Source organism: Branchiostoma lanceolatum, chromosome 3 (assembly GCF_035083965.1).
Source record: "Branchiostoma lanceolatum isolate klBraLanc5 chromosome 3, klBraLanc5.hap2, whole genome shotgun sequence".
Lineage (NCBI taxonomy): Eukaryota > Metazoa > Chordata > Leptocardii > Amphioxiformes > Branchiostomatidae > Branchiostoma > Branchiostoma lanceolatum.
This window is the reverse complement of record NC_089724.1, coordinates 5855449-5875034: the sequence shown is the minus strand read 5'-3', so window position 1 is coordinate 5875034 and position 19586 is coordinate 5855449. Positions and strand designations below refer to the sequence as shown.

Below are 19586 nucleotides of genomic sequence, written 5' to 3'. Positions count from 1 at the left end.
GTTCGTCCGTTTGAAAAAAAAAGAAGAGTTTTCGGTCATACTGTAAATCGTGCAAAGCAGTTGCAAAATGAGAAAAAGTGAATTTCAAGAACATCTTTCGGTAAACGGATACTAATGTCTAGAATGCCAAAGTCAATGCCAAAGTGAAAGAATATGTGAAAGAACACATAGGAAAAATGTACTATTCGGTATACCATACTCGGTTTTGTTCCTTCCTTCCTGGCCACGTAGATTTCGTAATGAAGGCAACTTTTTTTGCCAAACTTTTTTTTTACTTGCACGTTTGCGTCAGTTTTGGGGTCTCCAGTGGATGTCATCCATATAATCAAATCAACATGGCCTTATAAACAATTCTCTTTAGTCATATATTTTCACACATACAGACACTCCATCACACACACACACACGTGTACTCACACACAGACATACACACACACCACAAACGTACAGAGACAATACTGACAACACAGAGAAACAAGAGGGAGAATGTAATATATTACAAAAAAACGGCTGCTTCTTCCTCGACATTTCTACTTCACGACAAACAAGAAGTCAGCAAGAACCGAGGGCTACAATTCAGTGGTCTCTTAAACATCATCTCAAACCCCCGTAAAAATTAAAAATTCATCGCATATTTTTCTCCTGGTGCAACTACAGACAACTCAGGTACATTCCTTAGCTGGCTTCATGGAACGTGCCATTATGTACTCAAGGGGGTATTTAATTTGTTTCCTGCCACAAAAATATACCAATCTTGAATGAAGCATCATGTCAGAAATTAAACAATAGCTACTCACGCTACTGTATACATTCACTGGCAGTTTAAAAAGCTGTTTGTCTTTTAGATAAAACTGTCTAAGGCACTTCCAACACCTACATAAATACATCCAAAAGTTCCATTCCAATCTTAATAACAGCATTTTAAGTCCTTGGTCTAAAATAGAAAGCTCCCGAAGTGTCCTCTATGAGAACAATTTACAAACAAACAATCACACATTTGTCAATCAAATCCATTTTCCTGCACCTATAAATAAAAGCATCTTTGTATCTACAATTCATATTCATATTTTTTTAAAGATTTTTAAATGTCTTTTGTAAAAAATGGCAAGCGTTGTTAAAAATAAGTACAGTCTGTCCCATACGCATGTATCTTAAGCTCTATAGTTATCGCATAAAATCCATACATTATACAAATATATCATTTTCTATTGTCTATCTTCTAGTATATAGATATACAGGTAATGCACATGTTAGTGAAAACCCTGGGGTGACACATGGACAACAATGAGGTGAACTTTACATCTGCTTGGAGAGTACCATTTCTGGTAAATCTGTTTTAGATATCGATCTTTAAACAAAACAAGCAGTTGAAAAAGCTGTCGGACTGTCCCACCTGCAATTACATACATCTGGATAATTCTGAAGTTCTTTAATCACAGTATCTCTCTATAATTCTTCATATTGTGCCCCAGGGTTTACACTGACAATGCCTTTTAAGTACAATAAGGATAAGAACATTTCGATCTTGACACCAAGTTTAGAATTTGCTGTTAAACCTTGACTACACCACACTGTCATGTATGATTTTACAATTATTATAGAAGTTGGTCTTCAGTTTGCAGCGATAGTTTGCACTCAGAATCACAGCGAAACTAACTTTTCTCATCACTACTGCTTTCTTACAAAATAAGTACTCTGACATACATTTACTACTAAAAGAGGTAAAGGCAGATAAACTTTTTCTTAAACACTTTGTAAACACTAAGGCCACATCAATGAATTTAACTGTTTCATGGATCTCTTTCAACAAATTTGGAGCAGCACAGTTAAATTGGTCAGATACAAATAACAGTCTTTCCAAACCTAGACCAGAGTTATGAATGATGTTATGTGGTGATTTTTTTGACAACAGTAAAAATGCATTCTCAAAGGTTTCTATTTAACCTCAATATGTATCAACAGCAGATATGACAACACATTCAAACATGATATACAAATGTTCAAATTCACTTAAAACATACCAAATATATTACAACTGTAGTGTAATATATGTATCAATTTCGCATATACTGAAATGTCAAAGTTAATATTCTACCTCATCATCCAATCAGATGTCTTGTACGTAAGAAACTCCTTGTTCTGACATGTCACAGAGCCAGTCATTGATCAGGCCTAGCTCCATTTATACAAAACATACAACTATGGAAAACTCGCTCTTATTGCTTAAAAGAAGCCTGATGCAGCATTACAAGTTAGAGCATTAGAGCAACGCTATTAAAAAGCAAGTCAGGGCAATTGCATTTCTAGTCTATAATGGCACTTAGAATGAATGTTAAGTACAGTGACAAGAAGGTCTTTGAAAAGTCCTAGCTCCTTGCGGCTTTCCAGAGATTTTCAAAATGTTACAAACTACATGTTGAATACACTAGTAGAATCTAAAGTACTTAATTCCCATTATATCATACCTTCATAAAATGACCTTTTGTTAAACAGATTTATACCAGTTTTTCAACCCAAGATATATTGGATTTTTTTTACAACTTCACAATTCATTTCATTAAAACATATGCCCTCCTAAGAAAAATTTCTTATGGTTGGTCTGCTTATTAGTAGAATAATATTTTCAACAATTTAAAACAAATTCTGGGTTTTTTTCCTTCTTCATTTTAGTCTACCCCAAAATATACATTATAGCCCATTGGTCCCCTATAATATAAAACGAGCCCTTGAGTTATTCAAACATTTGATATATAGAATACATGATTTTGATGCAAGGTACTAGATTAAGAATTATAACATTTCTCTCAAAATTATTTCAAGCTGCCATTTTCACATAGTGTAAGTGAAGGTTAAAACAAAGTATGACAAATTTCTTGAAGGATTAAAATTTGAATTTACAATAGAAGCTGCATCATTTTTTGGGGGGTAAAACTTATTCCATTCCTTCAGGATATATCCGTGACGGTAGCAACAGTAGTAAAGGCTTAGATCCCGTTTATACTAGGCTTCGCGAATCTGGATGTTCGCAGGCACGGGATTGATCCCGATTCACGAAGGCTGGTATGAACCGTCCAAATCCGACTCTAAGAGGAAGTTCGACTGGATCCATCTCAGATTCGGCGGATAAAAATCGTAATCAATCCTGTGCCTTGGTGAATCCAGATCTGTGAAGCCTGGTATGAACAGGGTCTTAGAGAGGTTAAATTGCCCTGCTATCAGAGTAACTACAGTAATGCTTAGGTCCCAATTGCGCTGGTGCTTGTCGGGGGGGTAGTCCCGGCCGGGCCCTGAAGCCACAAATTTGTCCTGGTGGACTGCCGGGTACCTGGGGAGTACCTCCCGGTGCTTGCACGATTACCTCACGGCGCTTATTTGTTACCGGGTCCCACTTTGATTTTAAGGCTAGGTTAAAATAATTCTGGGTCCAATGATAGCCAGACAGCCACAGATTGTCTCACAGGGCCACGTAAGGGTTACACCTGGAAGTGCCAAATAACAGCCCGACGGTGCCCCTTTGGCCAATGGAGACCTAAGCATATTAAAGTACCCCACACTAGAGGTAGGTGCCCCTGTCCTCGGGCACGGTGAACGTCTTACGCTCCAGGTGCGGGGAGCGCGCCATCTTGCGGCTCTCCTGCTTGACCTGCGAGGCGAGGGCGGCCTGCACGGACAGGATGTGGGCGCGGTCCTTCTTCTCGCGCTCCGAGTTGGCTTTGGACAGGTCCTGCATGCTGTGTCAATCAAGAGAAAGGGCAAAGGTTAAAGTTCTTATTTAGCACGGTTCTTTGGACAGGTCCTGCATGCTGTGTCAATCAAGAGAAAGGGCAAATATTTTAACCTGTAGCACTCTGAAGTAGCTGTTTGGTACCCCATTCTCTATTGGTTACAGAGTTAGGCAGCAGGGAGAAGGTTAAACAGTTGTTATAAGAATACTATGATAACAACACTTGAAAACCATTCTTGAGTGCAAAAAGGCGACCACTTAGTAAAAAAAACCTCTCAAACCTTTATCTCTTTCACTCGCAATGTCTTCTGTATTAACCTTTAGCACACTGAAGTATCCGTTTGGCACCCCATTCTAAATTAGTTACAGAGTTAGGCAGCAGGGAGAAGGTTAAAGTTCTTTAGCACGGTTCTTTGGACAGGTCATGCATGCTGTTGTCAGGAGAAAGGGCAAACATTCTAAACAGGTACACAGGAAAATACTATATAATGATAACAATGTCTGTGTAAGGATTTATTTAGACTTCAGGTTATGTAAACTGTATCTTTGTTATACATTTTGTCAAACCCTCACCTCTTCCTTCATGACCTCAATGAAAAGTGGCCTGCAGACCGATTTGAGCTTCTCATGAATAAACCAAGGTTCAAACAAACAAACAAACTAGAAACCATTTTTGAGTGCGAAATGATGACCACTATTGGGGCTATTCTGTGTAGTAAAAAAAAACTTTCATACCTATTTCACTCAATATGTCTTCTGTAAGTTCTTTAGCATGGTTTTTCTCATACGCATCTTCAAAACTTCAAACACACTCTCCTTCCTATTACTTAAAATCCATATAGATCTGAACTGTCTTGACACTTCCCTTCCCAAAACTATTCATGCTTTTCATCAATCTTAACTTTTGAATTTCAACCCTACTGAGTTGTTTGATACATTTAATTTTTCTTTAATTGAAAACGACGTTTAATCAGAGTTGCAAATTAATGTCCTTGGCATTTCAGGCGACAGAAATGTGAGGTTACCTGTAATTGGACAGCAGCTTCTGGAACTTGGCTGCCTTGCGTCTGCGCTGAGCCTGCTCCTCGGGCGATAGCGACTCCTCCGACTCCGTGTCCGACACGTAGCGCTCGGGAATCAGCACCGTCTTGGAGGGAGGTAGCAGCTGGGATGGGGAGAGAAAAGTATTAAAAATTGTACGTGTCGAGATTGACTTGGATTAGATATCAATTCAATAACCTTGAGCTCTACAAGGGCAAACTGTCATGTCACCAGTTCTTCTTGTAATTTAGATCATTAGGTATGATCAATGCTGATTTTTCCCCTGTACAGAGAAAGTTTCAGGATCATAATGACTATGACCAAATATGTATAAAAATCATTTTAAACTAAAATCATGGTAAGGATGTGATTGTACAATTTAATGAGCAAATTTAAAATGTTTTGTATGAAAACATTTTGAAATTGGAAAATATCAGGATAATTGGAAAAAATCAGAATACATCATCAAATGAAGCATCACAATGGTTTGATACTGCAAGAAAATGGACAAAATAGACTTAGCCAATGAACAAAAAATACTTTAGCTTTAACGTTTCTTATCTTAATGTTACTGTAAATACAAGTTGAACATACAACGTGTAGTTCTACATCATTGCTCTTGTCAATGTCTCTAGACTCATACCTCTCTGTTCCAGTCAAGGTCAAACTCCACAGGCTCGATGTCCGTCTCGATGACCTTGGGGCTGTTCTCTGGCGGGGACATCTCAAGGTCAGTGGTGCTGTGGAAAGGCTCAACCGGCGCCGAGAAGTCTGGCCGAGGCTTCGTCTTCTGTAAGACGTGAAACACAAATTACATGATATTCAAAATTTAGCTGGTGGCGATATCCTTGAAGTTGCTGTGTGCATATGGATCAGCCTAAACATAATATATCCTCTCACATTGGGGACATGTTAATATTATTGTCAGAAGATTTTTTTGTCATGTAAAAACTTGTGACCATCTCTTAAAGATGGGGCAAGTAACAGAAAGGGGATCATTAATTGTTAACTGAGTGTACAGTCATAACCTTTATCTAAATGACTGGATGGAATGCCATGAACTTAAACGATGAATTAAAAGAATCAAAATAATTAGAAGCAACTGATTAATAAATGTAACCAACATTATATAACCAGAGTTACATGACTATGTTTTAAAATTGTCAGGTTTCCCCTTCAACGTTCTGATACAAACAGTAAACCTGACAACAAAAAAGAATTACAAAGTTAAGTCTGCATGGCATATGCATTTGAAAGATTTTTTTCAGCTTTCCACAGTATATTTGAAACCACCCGAAGAAAGCCTAAAGCAGAGAATCAGCTTGACTTGGACTCCATTAACTTCAGAGTAAAGCCAGCTTACCCTGGGCTTTTTGAGGATGGAAGAGGTGCTCTTAGAACTTTTAGATCGGCCCGGCTGGTCATGTTGACCGAGGGTTCTCAGATCCACGGCGCTGCGTGATATCCCACCACCACCACCGAACAGACGCTCCGCCGCGCTGGGCTTCCGTCTCCGCCCTCCCTACGCGGGACACACACACACCACGCACACGTGTTAGTCTCCTGGACATGGTGCTTTTTAAGGGGGTTATCGTCAGGCTTGTGCGTATAACAAGTCCGTATACGAGTTCCGTTTTTACATTTTTTGACTTAGGTAAAGTTAGTGGCCGAAAGTTGTTTTCACCTTTTGCCCACCTTTGTGCAGCCTGGTTATCGAACCGAAAAAACGACTTCTTCGGTCTCAAACTTTACCTAAGCCAAAATACTGTATTTACATTTTTTGGCTTAAGTAAAGTTTGTGGGCGAAAGTTGTTTTCAACTTTCGCCCACCTTTGTGCAGCCTCAGGTATCGAACCGAAAAAATGATTTCTTTGGTCACAAACTTTGTAACCTTAGCCAAAAAATGTTTATACGGAACTCATGATCATATGGACTTGAAATGCGCACAAATTTGACAACCCCCTAAGGTGAAGTTAGACATGGTGCATTTGTCAATGGAAATCCCAAGGAGGAAGCACAGGATTGAAAAAACTGAAGTATTCAGAATCAATGGACGAATTCAGACAGTGGAGACATTTCCATCAACATTCAAATGACCATATTTGAACGCACTGAATGTATACCCAGCATGTTCAAAAGTAATGAGTGTTAAAGAAAATGACCCCGTTTTGTGAGTTTGAATTCATCTCTCAAATTTGGGCAGTAATATCCTTGTCTTTCAACCTCCTTGGAATTTGCATTGTCTTAAATGAAAAATTGAAAAAAAAAATGACATGCAAAGTTATATTTTGAATGTGTAGAAAAGTGACATGAAAGAATGTATGAGAGAATTATAAATGACATACCTCAGAAGAAGACGTTGATGGTATTCTTAATCGGGAGACATCACTGCTCGATCGAGACACACGTTTAAGGCTCCTAGCGGTCATGTTGTTGATAGACTGGTCTGTAAAAGTTTGAAAGTTACCAAAGACTGTTAGATGAAACGCACAATTCAAGAACTGTCAGATATGGCTCCTAAATTGTCTTAACCTCATTAACATATTATTTCAGAGTTTTGGTAATACTATATAACCTAGTTCTCCAGTTCTACCCTTTAGTCACTGATGAAAACGTCAGACTTTTTCAAAAAAATTTTCAGGTGCTTGAGTAACTGTTTTTGCCGAATCTTATTACCTGGATGTCTAACATTCATCAATACAATTGAGTGTTTTGTGCAGAATGTTAAAAGAATTGATGAATTTATGAAAATGTTAAACTTATGATATGTGAATTTCTCTAAGATTTTGCAGAAATGTTAGGCTATACCTACTTCATAAACTTCTGAATAAAAAGGAAAAAGTACCTCTAGGTCTCCCTGGAAGAGTGTTACTCCTCTTCGGAGGACTTCGCGACCTATCGTTTCCATCTGCCTCCCCGCCGACGACCTCTCTGTCGTGTTGTCGGTCACGCGAGCGCCGCTCGGCAGACTCCCTCTTCAGCTGACGCACGCTGAGCGAGCTCTTAAAGGCTCCCGAGTTCTGGGAGGGGTCGGCGTTGTTTTCAGGCCTGTGAACCTGGGAGGCAAGTATTCAACATAAAACATTGAAAACTAAGAAGAGCGTTAACTTGAAACTTGATTTGGCAGAAAAGAATGAGAGTGGGCTTTTCCATTAAAAATAAAATCTCCTGCCCTTAAGAAAAGGAGCATTGCACTCTAGAAGCGGGTATCATGATTCATCAGACTACATTGTACATTGTTATGCTTGAATCCAGTTTGTTTTGTCAAATTTACCATAAGTTGAAGCCTGAATGCAGGGCAAACATTATAGCGGTTGAGTTCTTGAATTCCCCGGAGGACCCTTCCAATAATACCAGAGTTCAATGTTTCTTACAAATTTACATCACTTTGTATTCCAAGACAGGATAGTCTTAAAACTTGTACCTTCCTGAATGCGTGAGTCACTCAACTGCCTTCGTTAAGCATATCCTGTCTACCGTTAGCGAGAAATTGTGCTCAAAGTTGGCCATGCAAGTACAATAAGCGGGTCCATATGGGGGTACATGGATTAAGAAAAGGATTATTGTCGAAAGGCAGCTGAGGTAATTTAGCCAATAGACAGTGAGGCACACAAATGTCAGATATGGTTTCCCCCACTCACCAGTATGGTTGGCACAGATCTCTGAAGCTGTGCCTCCTCGCGTGACTGAGTGTTGTTCTGGTGTTCCCGTTCCGCCTGCTGGGCCGCCCGCAGGTCGTGCTGGATCCCCGTGTCCAGGTCGGTCTCCACGAATGGACCGTCTGCGCCAGCTGTGATGTAAGATTTGTTATGTCAGATCACACTCCCTACATGTCCCAATACATGAAAGAGGAGAGTATACTGTACACAATTTTGGAAATTTGTTTTCTCGAGTTTGTTCAGCCAAAAGACCACTTCCATGTACTGTGTTACAATGTGCATACAATTGTACATACAGCTACTGATATGCAGCAACAATCATGATGATGATAAAGTTTTTGGCCTCTGTACACCGAAGAAGCCAACACGGCGAAACTGGTCTTGTGTGACAGACAGAATAAAAGTTCTAAACAGGAACAATTCAGCTCCAGATGTCTTACTGCGGTGTGGAAGATGTCGTTGAGCTTGAAGAATAAATCTACTCTACTTTATGATGACAAAGATGATTGTTACCTGAGAACTGGTTCCTGATGGAGTTGACGTGCCCCTCTAGCCTGTCCCTCTGCTGTGCCAGGCCTGACATCATGCTCTGTACATGGGCCAGGTCCTGCTGGAGACGGTTCTTCATGGCAGCCTTCTCTGATGCCTGGGAGTGAGGTTAAAAAATACAGGAAACAACATGATCTTAAACAAATTATTGTAAAAAGTCCCAGGTATGGCCTTCAATGAAGTGAGAGTTTCTGTACATTCGGGGGCAAAGGATCTTTCTGCAAAAACACAGAGAAAAAATATAACATCTTTAACTTTCATAAAGGAAGAGCCCATAGTAACTTCATACAGAAGAAATGTATGACGTTAACCGTGAATTATTAAAGAAGAGAGCAAAATTTTTCAGGTACATGTACATTCATCCTGTACTGCATATTGCATCTGTCCTTGTCAATTGACCATTAGAAACAATTATAGCACATTGCAAGCTAAATCTAGCTCAAACCTTTCTGTACCCTTTTTACAGAAGTCAGCACGCCTACCTTAGATGGGGAGCTGGCTGTTGTTGAGGTGGAGTCCTCCCACAGTCGGCTGTGCACCGCCCTCAGCTCGTTACTCAGCTGACCATGCTCGCCGGAGAACGCCTCCAGCTTCTACAGGGGGACATGGAAGAACATGTCTTAGATACATGACTGTGTACACTGGTCAGTTTAGATCGGGAAGTACATTTTCTGGATTCGAAGGCAGCCAGAACCTCCTTGACTGAAATCCCTATTTTTCAACTTTTTCCTTCCTGAATGTACAGGACACTTTTACATACCATTGATTATTAGGTTGCCTTTTTAATACCATAGTGTAGATTTATCGAGATATTTGAAGATAAAAATTGCTTGAAGACCGCAGTGTGGAAAGAGTGTCCCGTGGCTTATGGACTAACCCCCGGGCTTGGTAAGTTACCCCGCGGGGCTGACAGGCCAGCCCGCATGTAGACCACATTCAAACAGCACAAAATAAGTTAGAATTCACACCTGGCTAGCCCGTGCAACTTTTCATTCCATTGTGAACATTGAACATAAAAAAGGAAAATATCACCTGCACATGAAGGTAAAAATGGAGTTGTGCAGGTATTTCTGATAACCTTTAGCACACTGGAGTAGCTGTCTGGCTACTAATTTTCTATTGGGTTGACTGCATCCGTCCATGTAGTGGATGCATAAGTATAATTCTAAATGGACTTTTGCTTGCTGTACTGATTATCACTGCCTTGATTGGCATAACACTCATGGGACTTGCCAGGGATTCAAACCCAGGACCTCTAGACTCTGAGTCAATCACCATAAAAACAAGGCCGCCATTGCCACATAATGTATAAGAGGGTGGGGGGAAAGGGGGAGGATGGAAGTGCATGTTAATAGGGCTGTTTACGGGGTGGTAGTGTTAAGGGGGTGGGGGGTTAAGGGGAGAGGGGGGGGTTAGGACACCAGCCGTCACCTTTGACTCCTGTGCGAGGTCAGCCCTAACCTTGCTGATCTCTGATTGGATGGCAGCCTGAAGGCTGGCGTAGCGGTCCTTCTCGTGCGGCTGGTCGCGGTACTGCGCCATCTTCTTGCTCGTCGAGTGCAACGTTCTCTCCAAGTTTTCCTGTAATTACATCATACCTGTTAGGTACAAGAACTACAAAAATAAGTTATGCCAAATACCACTATCAATTCATAGTTTACATGTATTAATGCATATCAATGCATAAGTTCGTGGTTAAAAACTGTTGATCAAAAAATCTTGCCCTGTGTCACTGACGAAAAGTAGTGGATGCTACTTGAAATGTCTGATCGTTTTAAAAATCACATCCAATTGCTTGAGCAACTGCTATTTGGCGTAACTTATTAACTGGATGTGTAACCTTCATCAACGTACAAAAATAAGTGTTTCTTTTTTCAAAAACTTTTCAAGGTGAACCTTTCAAATCTTTTAACCTTTCTGTTCCAATTGAATCATAAAGTCTTTTATGACGAAATGCTGGATTTTTAAGGATAGGTTGTATTGATTATCCAACAGGATCATATATCAAATTTCAACAGAAACAGGTATCAGTTGTAATGTTGAATCTGAACTTCAACAGTAAAAGCACAAAATCTACAAACCATGTCTTCCTTGAGAACTGTGACCCTTGCCGTCAGCTCCTGCATGTGACCGTCCAGCTCACGGATTCTCATAGACTTGACCTGCGGCAACAACAGACAAGCTTGAACTCACAGAAGACACTGTACTACATGATTCAGCAATAGTAACCACAAGCCTTTCATTGCTTGGGCTGTGCTTCAGTCAGAACACATTTTCTGATCCAATCTAGCATACTGTAAATGCAGAAATGTTCGAAGGGATTTAATTTCGTGATAGGGAGAAAATGGAGTGTTCGCGGTGGTTTTGAGTTCACGTTTGAAACAATAGTAGCGCTACAGTCACATAATAGAACAGCTTTTCACAGTGGTTTTAAGTCATTATGAAAACTGTGAACATACAACTACCGCAAACATTTCTGCATTTTACAGTAGCTAAAAAATATGAACTGCAGTGCACACATGCCCTGTTGTTCAACAGGAGCACTGCAGGTACAAGGACAGGCTAGTTGACTTAGATTGATTTGTGTGATATCACCGGCCAGGGGCTGTTCTGCATTCAACATTTCCTGAGACAATCAAGCTCAAACTTAACACAATGAACTGCAGTGCACACACGCCCCCTGGAGCCCAGCAGCAGCACTGGAGGCACGATACTTAGTTACATTTAACAAGTTTGTCATCACTGTGGCTGTGCTGCATGCAGCAATTCCAGAGCCAACCTCGCTCAAACTTTATTCAATTACCTGTGTTAAAACCCAAAGGGGCGAGTACGCCGCTCCCGGGATTAGAACCCGCGCCAATCCCGATCCGCACAGTTTGGGAAATCAACGCGCTAACCACTAGGCTAAAAGGCCCGGACCCGTTAGACTGGTCAGTTAGTGGAGGTTGATCCCCACTGTTACACTACTCCCCCTTTTCTTTCTAGACTCGTCCCGAGTCTCCGAGTACGACATTCCCTGTGTGATATGATCGTTACTCACAGGGCCAGCGTGGGAACCACTGTAAAAACCCAAAGGGGCAAGTACGCCGCTCCCGGGATTTGAACTCACGCCGATCCCAATCCGCACGGCTTGAGAATTCAACACGCTAACCACTAGGCTAAAAGGTCCGGACCCGTTAGACTGGTGAGTTAGTGGAAGTTGATCCCCACTGTTATACCTGTAACAGTGCAAGCACGCCCCCTGTTGCCCAGCAACATTACTGCGGGTATGATACTTACATTGACCAGCTTGTCATCGCTGGGGCTGTGCTGCAGACCGGAGTTTGCTTAGCCAAAAAAGCTCAAACAGAAAACTTAATGCACCACAGTGCACACACGCCCCCTGTTGCCCAGCAGCAGCACTGCAGGTATGATACTTACATTGACCAGCTTGTCATGGCTGTGCTGAAGACCGGAGTTCGCTTAGCCAAAAAAGCTAAAACAGAAAACTTAATGCACCACAGTGCACACACGCCCCCTGTTGCCCAGCAGCAGCACTGCAGGTATGATACTTACATTGACCAGCTTGTCATGGCTGTGCTGAAGACCGGAGTTTGCTTTGCCAAAAAAGCTAAAACAGAAAACTTAATGCACTGCAGTGCACACATGCCCCCTGTTGCCCAGCAGCAGCATTGCAGGTATGATACTTACATTGACCAGCTTGTCATCACTGGGGCTGTGCTGCAGACCGGAGTTCGATGACCCCACCTGCTGCTCCTCCAGCTGCCTGCTGAACTCAAACTGCTCACGATTGGACATCTCTGGGTTGGTCCGTCTTCCAAACTGGTGTAATAATGAAAAACACATTCGATTCTACAACTGTAATTATACACTCTTTCTGTACAAATCAGAGTCACATCAAGCCAGCAAAGACTGGGCTACACATTCTTTCGACTTTCATTCCAAAATGTATCAAGTGCTATACTATGTCATGTGAATAAATACTTAAAGTCAAACTAATCTGTATCGTTGTTTTAATGCATAATTAAACTTTGCCACACAAAGTTAAATTTGTATGATTACTTTTCAGAAATGCTTTGAGGTCCTGCATAACAGTTTCAAACTTACCTCACCTGTTCTTGCACCATGGAATAGAATTACATTGCATCACAAGGTTCAACATGTACATGTACATATGTGCATGGAATCTTACTGGTACAGTACAGGTATGTGACACCTTATGTCTTACCTCGTCATATTGTTTGTTATGCCTGTTGTCAGGTGTGTTGTACAGGTCTCCTAACTTCACCATGTTTGTCACCAGACTCAGCATGGGCTTGCTGGCATTCAGCTACATGGAAAATGGGCAAGAAAACATTTGAATGTGGATCACAGGTTCTGACAATACAAAAGCTGGTTTACAGTTGAAGCAATTATTGAAAAATTAATGACCAGATACATGAACCTTCTAGCAAACTGTATATATTCACTGGAATGTGCATTGGCCTTTCAAGAAATCAAACAGGTGCTACCATAATCACATCATAGTACAATGCATTTACCTCCGCACTAGGTTTGGAAAAAATTACGAATTATGTAAAATCATATGTCCCTCAGAAGGTAGCAGGCATCCTTCCATCTCTTTATCCTTCAAGTCAATTGGCAACAAAATAGCCATCTATAAAGTCTGCCTTCATTTGTTAACCATTTTAAAATCTATAAAGCTCCTTAACCTTCTCCCTGCTGCCTAACCCTGTAACCAACACAAATGTGCGTAGATGAAGGTTAGTCATCCAGGTAAGATACGCCAAAAAAAGTTACTCTGACGAAAGCTAGCGGATGATGTCTGAAACGTTTGACTGCAGTGCACACACGCCCCCTGTTGCTCAGCAGTAGCACTGCAGGTATGATACATGGACCCGTTTGTCATCACTGTGGCTATGCTGCAGTTGCTGAGCCAGCTAAGCTTTATCCAGTTGCTTGAGTAACTAGTTTTGGCAAATGAACTCAAGGAACAGATGGGCTAATCTTCCACTGGTCGTGACAGAGACAGACGCTATATACAGTATTTACAGGTTCAATGTACCGGGGAAATTCCCCTAGCTCTTTTCGACAAGCACAATGGACAGTGGACCACCGCTTAACATCCCGTCCTAAGGACTGCCACCCTTTCCGGTAGCGTACATGTCGGGTGAGCGACACAGCCGGGATCGAACCCGGGGCTTCTAGTTCCAGAGGCAAGATCGCTAACCACTGGACTATGCATGTTACAACTGGACTACGCACGTTAAGGCAAAATAATGATGTTGACCAGCTCACCTTTCTCTCGGACTCCTCACACTTCCTCCTCAGTTCCTCGTACTGCTTCCACCTCTCCTCCTCATCGTGGGGCGAGTGCAGCCCGCTCGCACCGGCCCTGGTGATGTCATACACAGACAACCAATCAGAATAACATGTAGAAGGACGAACCTTTGACAGACTTACTTAAAGTTTGTAACTTCTACCAGAGGATAAAAACATGTTTGTAACTCTTTATCCTAACTTACCCCTTTTATAGGCACATGTTCTCAATTCATTACTGTAAATTCATTTTACTGTTGCAATGGTTTTTTTCACGGTAGGAAGGAAGAGGAGTTTCAAACTCGCCATTCAAGCAATTCTGTCGTAGAACAGACATACAAGGGCCATATTTGTGTCATAATGATTTTGCGGTGGTGAGGTTGCTGCAAAATAAAACCACTGCAAAAGTTTCAAGATATACTGTATCATTCTTACAGCTCTAGTGGAAAATACAAATGTAAGGGATATACATGCAACAGGGTCACAGCAATAAGAACTGTTTCTTTCACCTTAGGCAATTATTGCCTACGTCAACCTTTCTAAGGGTAACATTTTGTCTTCAAGACATCAGGCCTACACAAGTCTCAGAGAAAGCCTTTTGCATGACAAACTCTCAACAACTGCACAGATGTTAGATCTCTATATACTTGGTGATTACAGCTCTGACATCAACACAAATTCCTCTACAACAGGTTGTTTGGTAAATAAAGCACAAGTATAATAATCCCATTCTGTTGACTGTGTATACACAAACATCGCTTGTTGTCACAATATGTAAAACCTCATTTTGCGGACAAGCTGTTTTCTATGCGTTCATTAGCTTCTTCCGGGTCAACATGTCCTGAACATTTCCTATGTCTTCCACATATGTTAGAGTGCATATAAGGTAAATGGGGCTTAAGTTCTGCAATACTTATTGATGTTTGCATCTCTCCTTCAGCTATCTAATAACTGTTACTCTTCAAGGACAGTATTAGGCCACACCAATTTATTTTCTTGGTTAACAGAATAAAAAAATTTTCTTTTCAAATGCTAGATTGGAAAAAACAACATGAAAACAGAATCTCAGAGGAATGTTTTTACTTTGGTGCACACAGTATCAGGGAGTGAACAGGGTCAGGCGCAAGTTTTCACCCCAGCCTTCTGTTTTCATGATTTTTTTGGGTGCTAAAATTAAGAATAAAAATCCTTTAACCCAGAAATTAAATTGGTGTGGCCTAAGAAACATACGTACTAAAAAATGGATTGAATACAGGTTCAAAAGGGATACACAATGTTAATAACCTATTGTGTAATTTGTTTGAGCACCAATTCTTAATTTGGAGTGAAAATGTACGTGAGTAAAAGGGGACAAATTTCTACTGATGGGAGCTTGCACCAGTACAATCATGTCTTCTTGAAATTATGTGCACAACTCCAATTTTTCGTGCACAGACTTGCACAACCGAGTGATATTTCGAGCCCTGTGTGTGTCTCAACAGTTTTAGTTTGAATTTCTTTAAAATTTGTGTTGGTGTAGTTTGCAATGTAGTGGTTCGGACATGTGTCTAGGGTGAAAGGCACTCTTGCACACACTATCCTTCAGGGAAAAGCGGAGAGTGCGGGGACGTCCCCGTCAGTCGTGGATCACAGATCTAAAGGAATGGACCGGTCATTCAGCCAACCAGATGACCAGACTGGTGGAAGACCGCCAGCAGTGGAGAGCTTTCACTGAGAGCTACATGTATGCTGCCCCGACGACTGACTGAGCTATGGGAGAGAGTGAGTGAGTGAGTTTGCAATGTTAGAATGGCAAGTATTACCTGGTGTAGGCCATCATTTTGGACAGGGCGTCGTTGTGTTCCTCCACCAGCTGGTCCTGGTCTCTCTTCAGCTGGATCAGCAGCAGGGTCAGCTCCTCATGCTGACGGGAGGGGAGGGGGGCAGCATGTCAATATGGTTCTGATAGCCTTTTGAGAGGATCCGCATGGGGGGGGGGTTCTACATGTACGTTTTACGCTGAATTCAGAAGAACTCCCTACGTACATTGTACATGTATTGCGCTAAAGTCAAGGAAGGCGATTATGAAAAATTTAGTCGCCTCGCTACGAATTACGTGAGTATGATGGCTTTCTCTACGCATTACGGGAAATAAAAATTGACTGCTTACGCCTAATGGAAAAGAGCATGCAGGCCCTCTTATGAGGCTGTAGGACCAGTGCGTTGCTAATACACTGTGTGTAGAGCATGGTATTGGAAGGCAGAGCCCATCCCTTTCCTTCCAGTGCCTTTTACCTACCTAACCCTAAACCCATCCAGCCATCTGACACCACTAATGTGACATGATGACAATCTAAATCTTTATGTCAAATGACAGTTACTCAAGTGTCACTGGACAAAATTGTGAAAATCTTAAAAACTTTCAAAATTTATCCAGTTGCTTGAGTACAGTAACTGTACTTTGGTGTAACTTATTACCCGGATGTCTAACCTACAACGAGAAATCTAAACCTGTGTTCTAGGTTACTAAGGAAAGCAAGCACACCAAAGTTTCTGTTGTAATAGTGCATTATCTGTAGGTGTTTTTTTTTTTTCAGAAAAACTTTGACCTACCGATTTGCCCATGAGGTCAGATGAGGTGAGTTTGAAGTTGGGCCGTGAGCTGGGGGTGACCTCGCCGGCAAACACGTCATCAATGTCCTGTTGTGGCAAACACAATACAATAACCTTACAACAAAAGCAAAATAATGTGTTTAACATACTCAGTCTGTTAGAAATATACCAAATAACGGTTACTCAGACAAGCAACTGGATATGATTTTGGAAACTTTTTTTGAAAAATTCCTCAATCATATCCAGTTGCTTGTCATGAGTAACTGTTATTTGGCGTATCTTGTTACCTGGATGTTTAACCTTCATCGACGTACTGTTAGAAATGTTTTTGAAAAGTTCTCAATTGCTTCTGCAATACGGTACCTAATCTTTTCGAACGAAAGAGCCCTGAAAAAAGTATGGTCAAATCTGTACAAGTGACCACCTCTGCACAAGAACCACCAAATGGATGTGACCACTTTTTTGGTGGTCTCTTAGATAATTTTTCCCATTGACAAAGGAATTAAGGATCCTGTCTATAATGACCACCTGTCCACATAGACCAGAATCTATCGGAGGCCTGAGAGGTCTTCTTGGGCAGTTTTGACTGAAACTCATAAACCAACATTTTGAACTTTCATCTATTTATATCTATGCCAGATCCCATTAAAATTGGTAACCTCCATTGACAACAATCCGCTGGGTTACATAAATCTGCCACTTTGAAAAACAGTGGGTTTGAGAGACCTCTAGTGCAGTACCCCCAGGTATACACAGTTTAGATATACATGTACAGGAGTGCATTATACAGGGGGACGTTGGGTTGGAGATCTGTTTGGACGTATCTTTTGAGGGTGTACCCTGGCGGAATCATGTTCGTAGATACCTTGATGAAGGTTAGACATCCAGGTAATAAGATACACCAAAAATAGCTACTAAAGAAACTGGATAAAATTTTGAAACAGTCAGACGTTTCAGACAGCATCCCCTAGCGGATGACGAAAGATAGCAGATGCTGTCTGAAACGTCTGACTGTTTCAAAATTTTATCCAGTAACTGTTGCTTGAGTAACTATTTTTGGCGTATGTTCGTAGATGTTACTTACCCCCAGACTGTAAGCATCGTCACTTGTCTCCTTGGTCTCAGGCACGTGGTTGTAGGAAACAGGAGACACCTTGGGGGCCTCCTGTGTCGCCGTGCGGTAGCTTCTGCTGGGGGCAGCATCCGGGTGGTCTGTCCCATCTACAAACCAAGTTAACTTAGTTAGTTAAAATCCTCCCACACCATTATTGATGTATAGGGCGGTGCCCATCTCCGTTTCATAGCCCTGGGCCACACTGTGGTGAAATCACTGCAGCAGGGGGCTAGTCTACTGGCTGCAGTGAAGCGTGCTTAACTTCCATACTGTTTCAGAAGTATGTACCATTTTCATAAAGTCTTTGGTATGACTCAATGGGTCTCTTGTTAAGAGGTGTCCTACCTGGGGCTTGAACCCCAGTCCTTCTGGTCCAAGTAATTTGAACCAGATGTGGTGAGAGACAGAAGCGCAGAACACTACCATCTCCGATTTGCAGCCCTTGGGCCACACAACTTTGTGAAAGTTTCTACAGCAGGGGGCTAGTCTGCTGGTAGTGAAGTGTGTGTTTAACTTCCATACTCTTTCCAGAATGCTGAGTGCCAAGCAGAAAAAGCAGTATGTACCATAGATTTTAAAAGTCTTTGGTATGACCCGGACGGGGATCGAACTCATGATCTACTGTGTGCAAGATGAACACTCTATCCATTAGGCCATTGCATCTACAAACCAAGGACATGAATATACATTGCACAAGTTGTGTAAGCAATACATGTAGATCCTTGCAACAAAGAAAAAGTAATCAGTGATTACTACATATGCTAGTGCAGCATTGAGCAATAACCAAGAACCCATCCAACCATCGCATTTTGACATTCTTTAATGAATCTAAGATGTGACATGAAAGGCCTGGATCATGATCAAGTGATTTATTTCACACACACAGAGAATAGCCTAACCTTTCACAACATTTACAAGTTTAAGACTGTGAATTATCATGTACATGTACTATTATCAAATGAGTGCTCACATTCTTGGTGCCTGTAGGCTGTGGGGAGAGGGGGTCTGACGGGGGGCGGGGACTCCACACCAGCAGTGGGGTAGAACGACGACACCGGTCGTGTCTGTCTCATGACTGCGTCCACCGATCTCGTCTCCGGGAACCTGAAGTGTTCCGACACGGGACGGGCCTTACGCGCTGCATCCGTGGGTTCTCGTCTTCTCATGTCCTGATAATTTCTGCTCTGGTCTGGTCCTATGGAAGTGGACAGCAAAATATTGATACTAACAGTGTGAAGATACGGAGCCATTTTTAAATCAAAACAAAAAGCAACATTGATCAAATACATTCTAGAAGTCAGAGCAGGAAGTCAAAAACTATTATTAGTTAACCTCCATTAACATTAATCCGCCGGGTTACAGAAATCCGCCACTTTTAAAACAGTGTGTTTGAGATATCACTAGTGCAGCATCCTTTAGGTACATGTATGTACAGTTTAGATAAACAGGCCTGGAGTGCATTAAACTTGGGGAGGTTGGGCTGGAGATCTGTTTGGACGTATGTTTTCAGGGTGGTGGACTTATGTACCCTGGTAGAATTATATTACTTAGTAGACGTTACATAGGAAGTCAAATTTAGATGCAAAAG

At 41.5% G+C, this 19586-nt stretch overlaps 1 protein-coding gene across 6 annotated transcripts in view; it reads right to left on the bottom strand.

The window, feature by feature from the left end:
• Positions 1-473: 473 nt before the first annotated feature.
• Positions 474-19586, bottom strand: part of LOC136429856 (pleckstrin homology domain-containing family A member 7-like) — a 43786-nt gene continuing 24673 nt past the window's right edge. For 3 of the 6 annotated variants that reach the window (XM_066419906.1, XM_066419911.1, XM_066419910.1), the window contains 18 exons: positions 18969-19193; positions 17969-18105; positions 16885-16971; positions 16095-16195; positions 14272-14368; positions 13202-13303; positions 12664-12795; positions 11055-11135; positions 10405-10554; positions 9456-9566; positions 8938-9070; positions 8407-8555; positions 7611-7821; positions 7111-7211; positions 6129-6287; positions 5409-5555; positions 4750-4889; positions 474-3731 (listed from right to left, as the gene is read on the bottom strand). In XM_066419906.1, coding sequence (XP_066276003.1) covers positions 3554-3731; positions 4750-4889; positions 5409-5555; positions 6129-6287; positions 7111-7211; positions 7611-7821; positions 8407-8555; positions 8938-9070; positions 9456-9566; positions 10405-10554; positions 11055-11135; positions 12664-12795; positions 13202-13303; positions 14272-14368; positions 16095-16195; positions 16885-16971; positions 17969-18105; positions 18969-19193 — 2441 coding nt within the window. In that variant the 3' untranslated portion in view covers positions 474-3553. The remainder of the gene's footprint in view (positions 3732-4749; positions 4890-5408; positions 5556-6128; positions 6288-7110; positions 7212-7610; positions 7822-8406; positions 8556-8937; positions 9071-9455; positions 9567-10404; positions 10555-11054; positions 11136-12663; positions 12796-13201; positions 13304-14271; positions 14369-16094; positions 16196-16884; positions 16972-17968; positions 18106-18968; positions 19194-19586) is intronic. The other 3 variants (XM_066419907.1, XM_066419908.1, XM_066419909.1) reach the window with 3 other exon arrangements.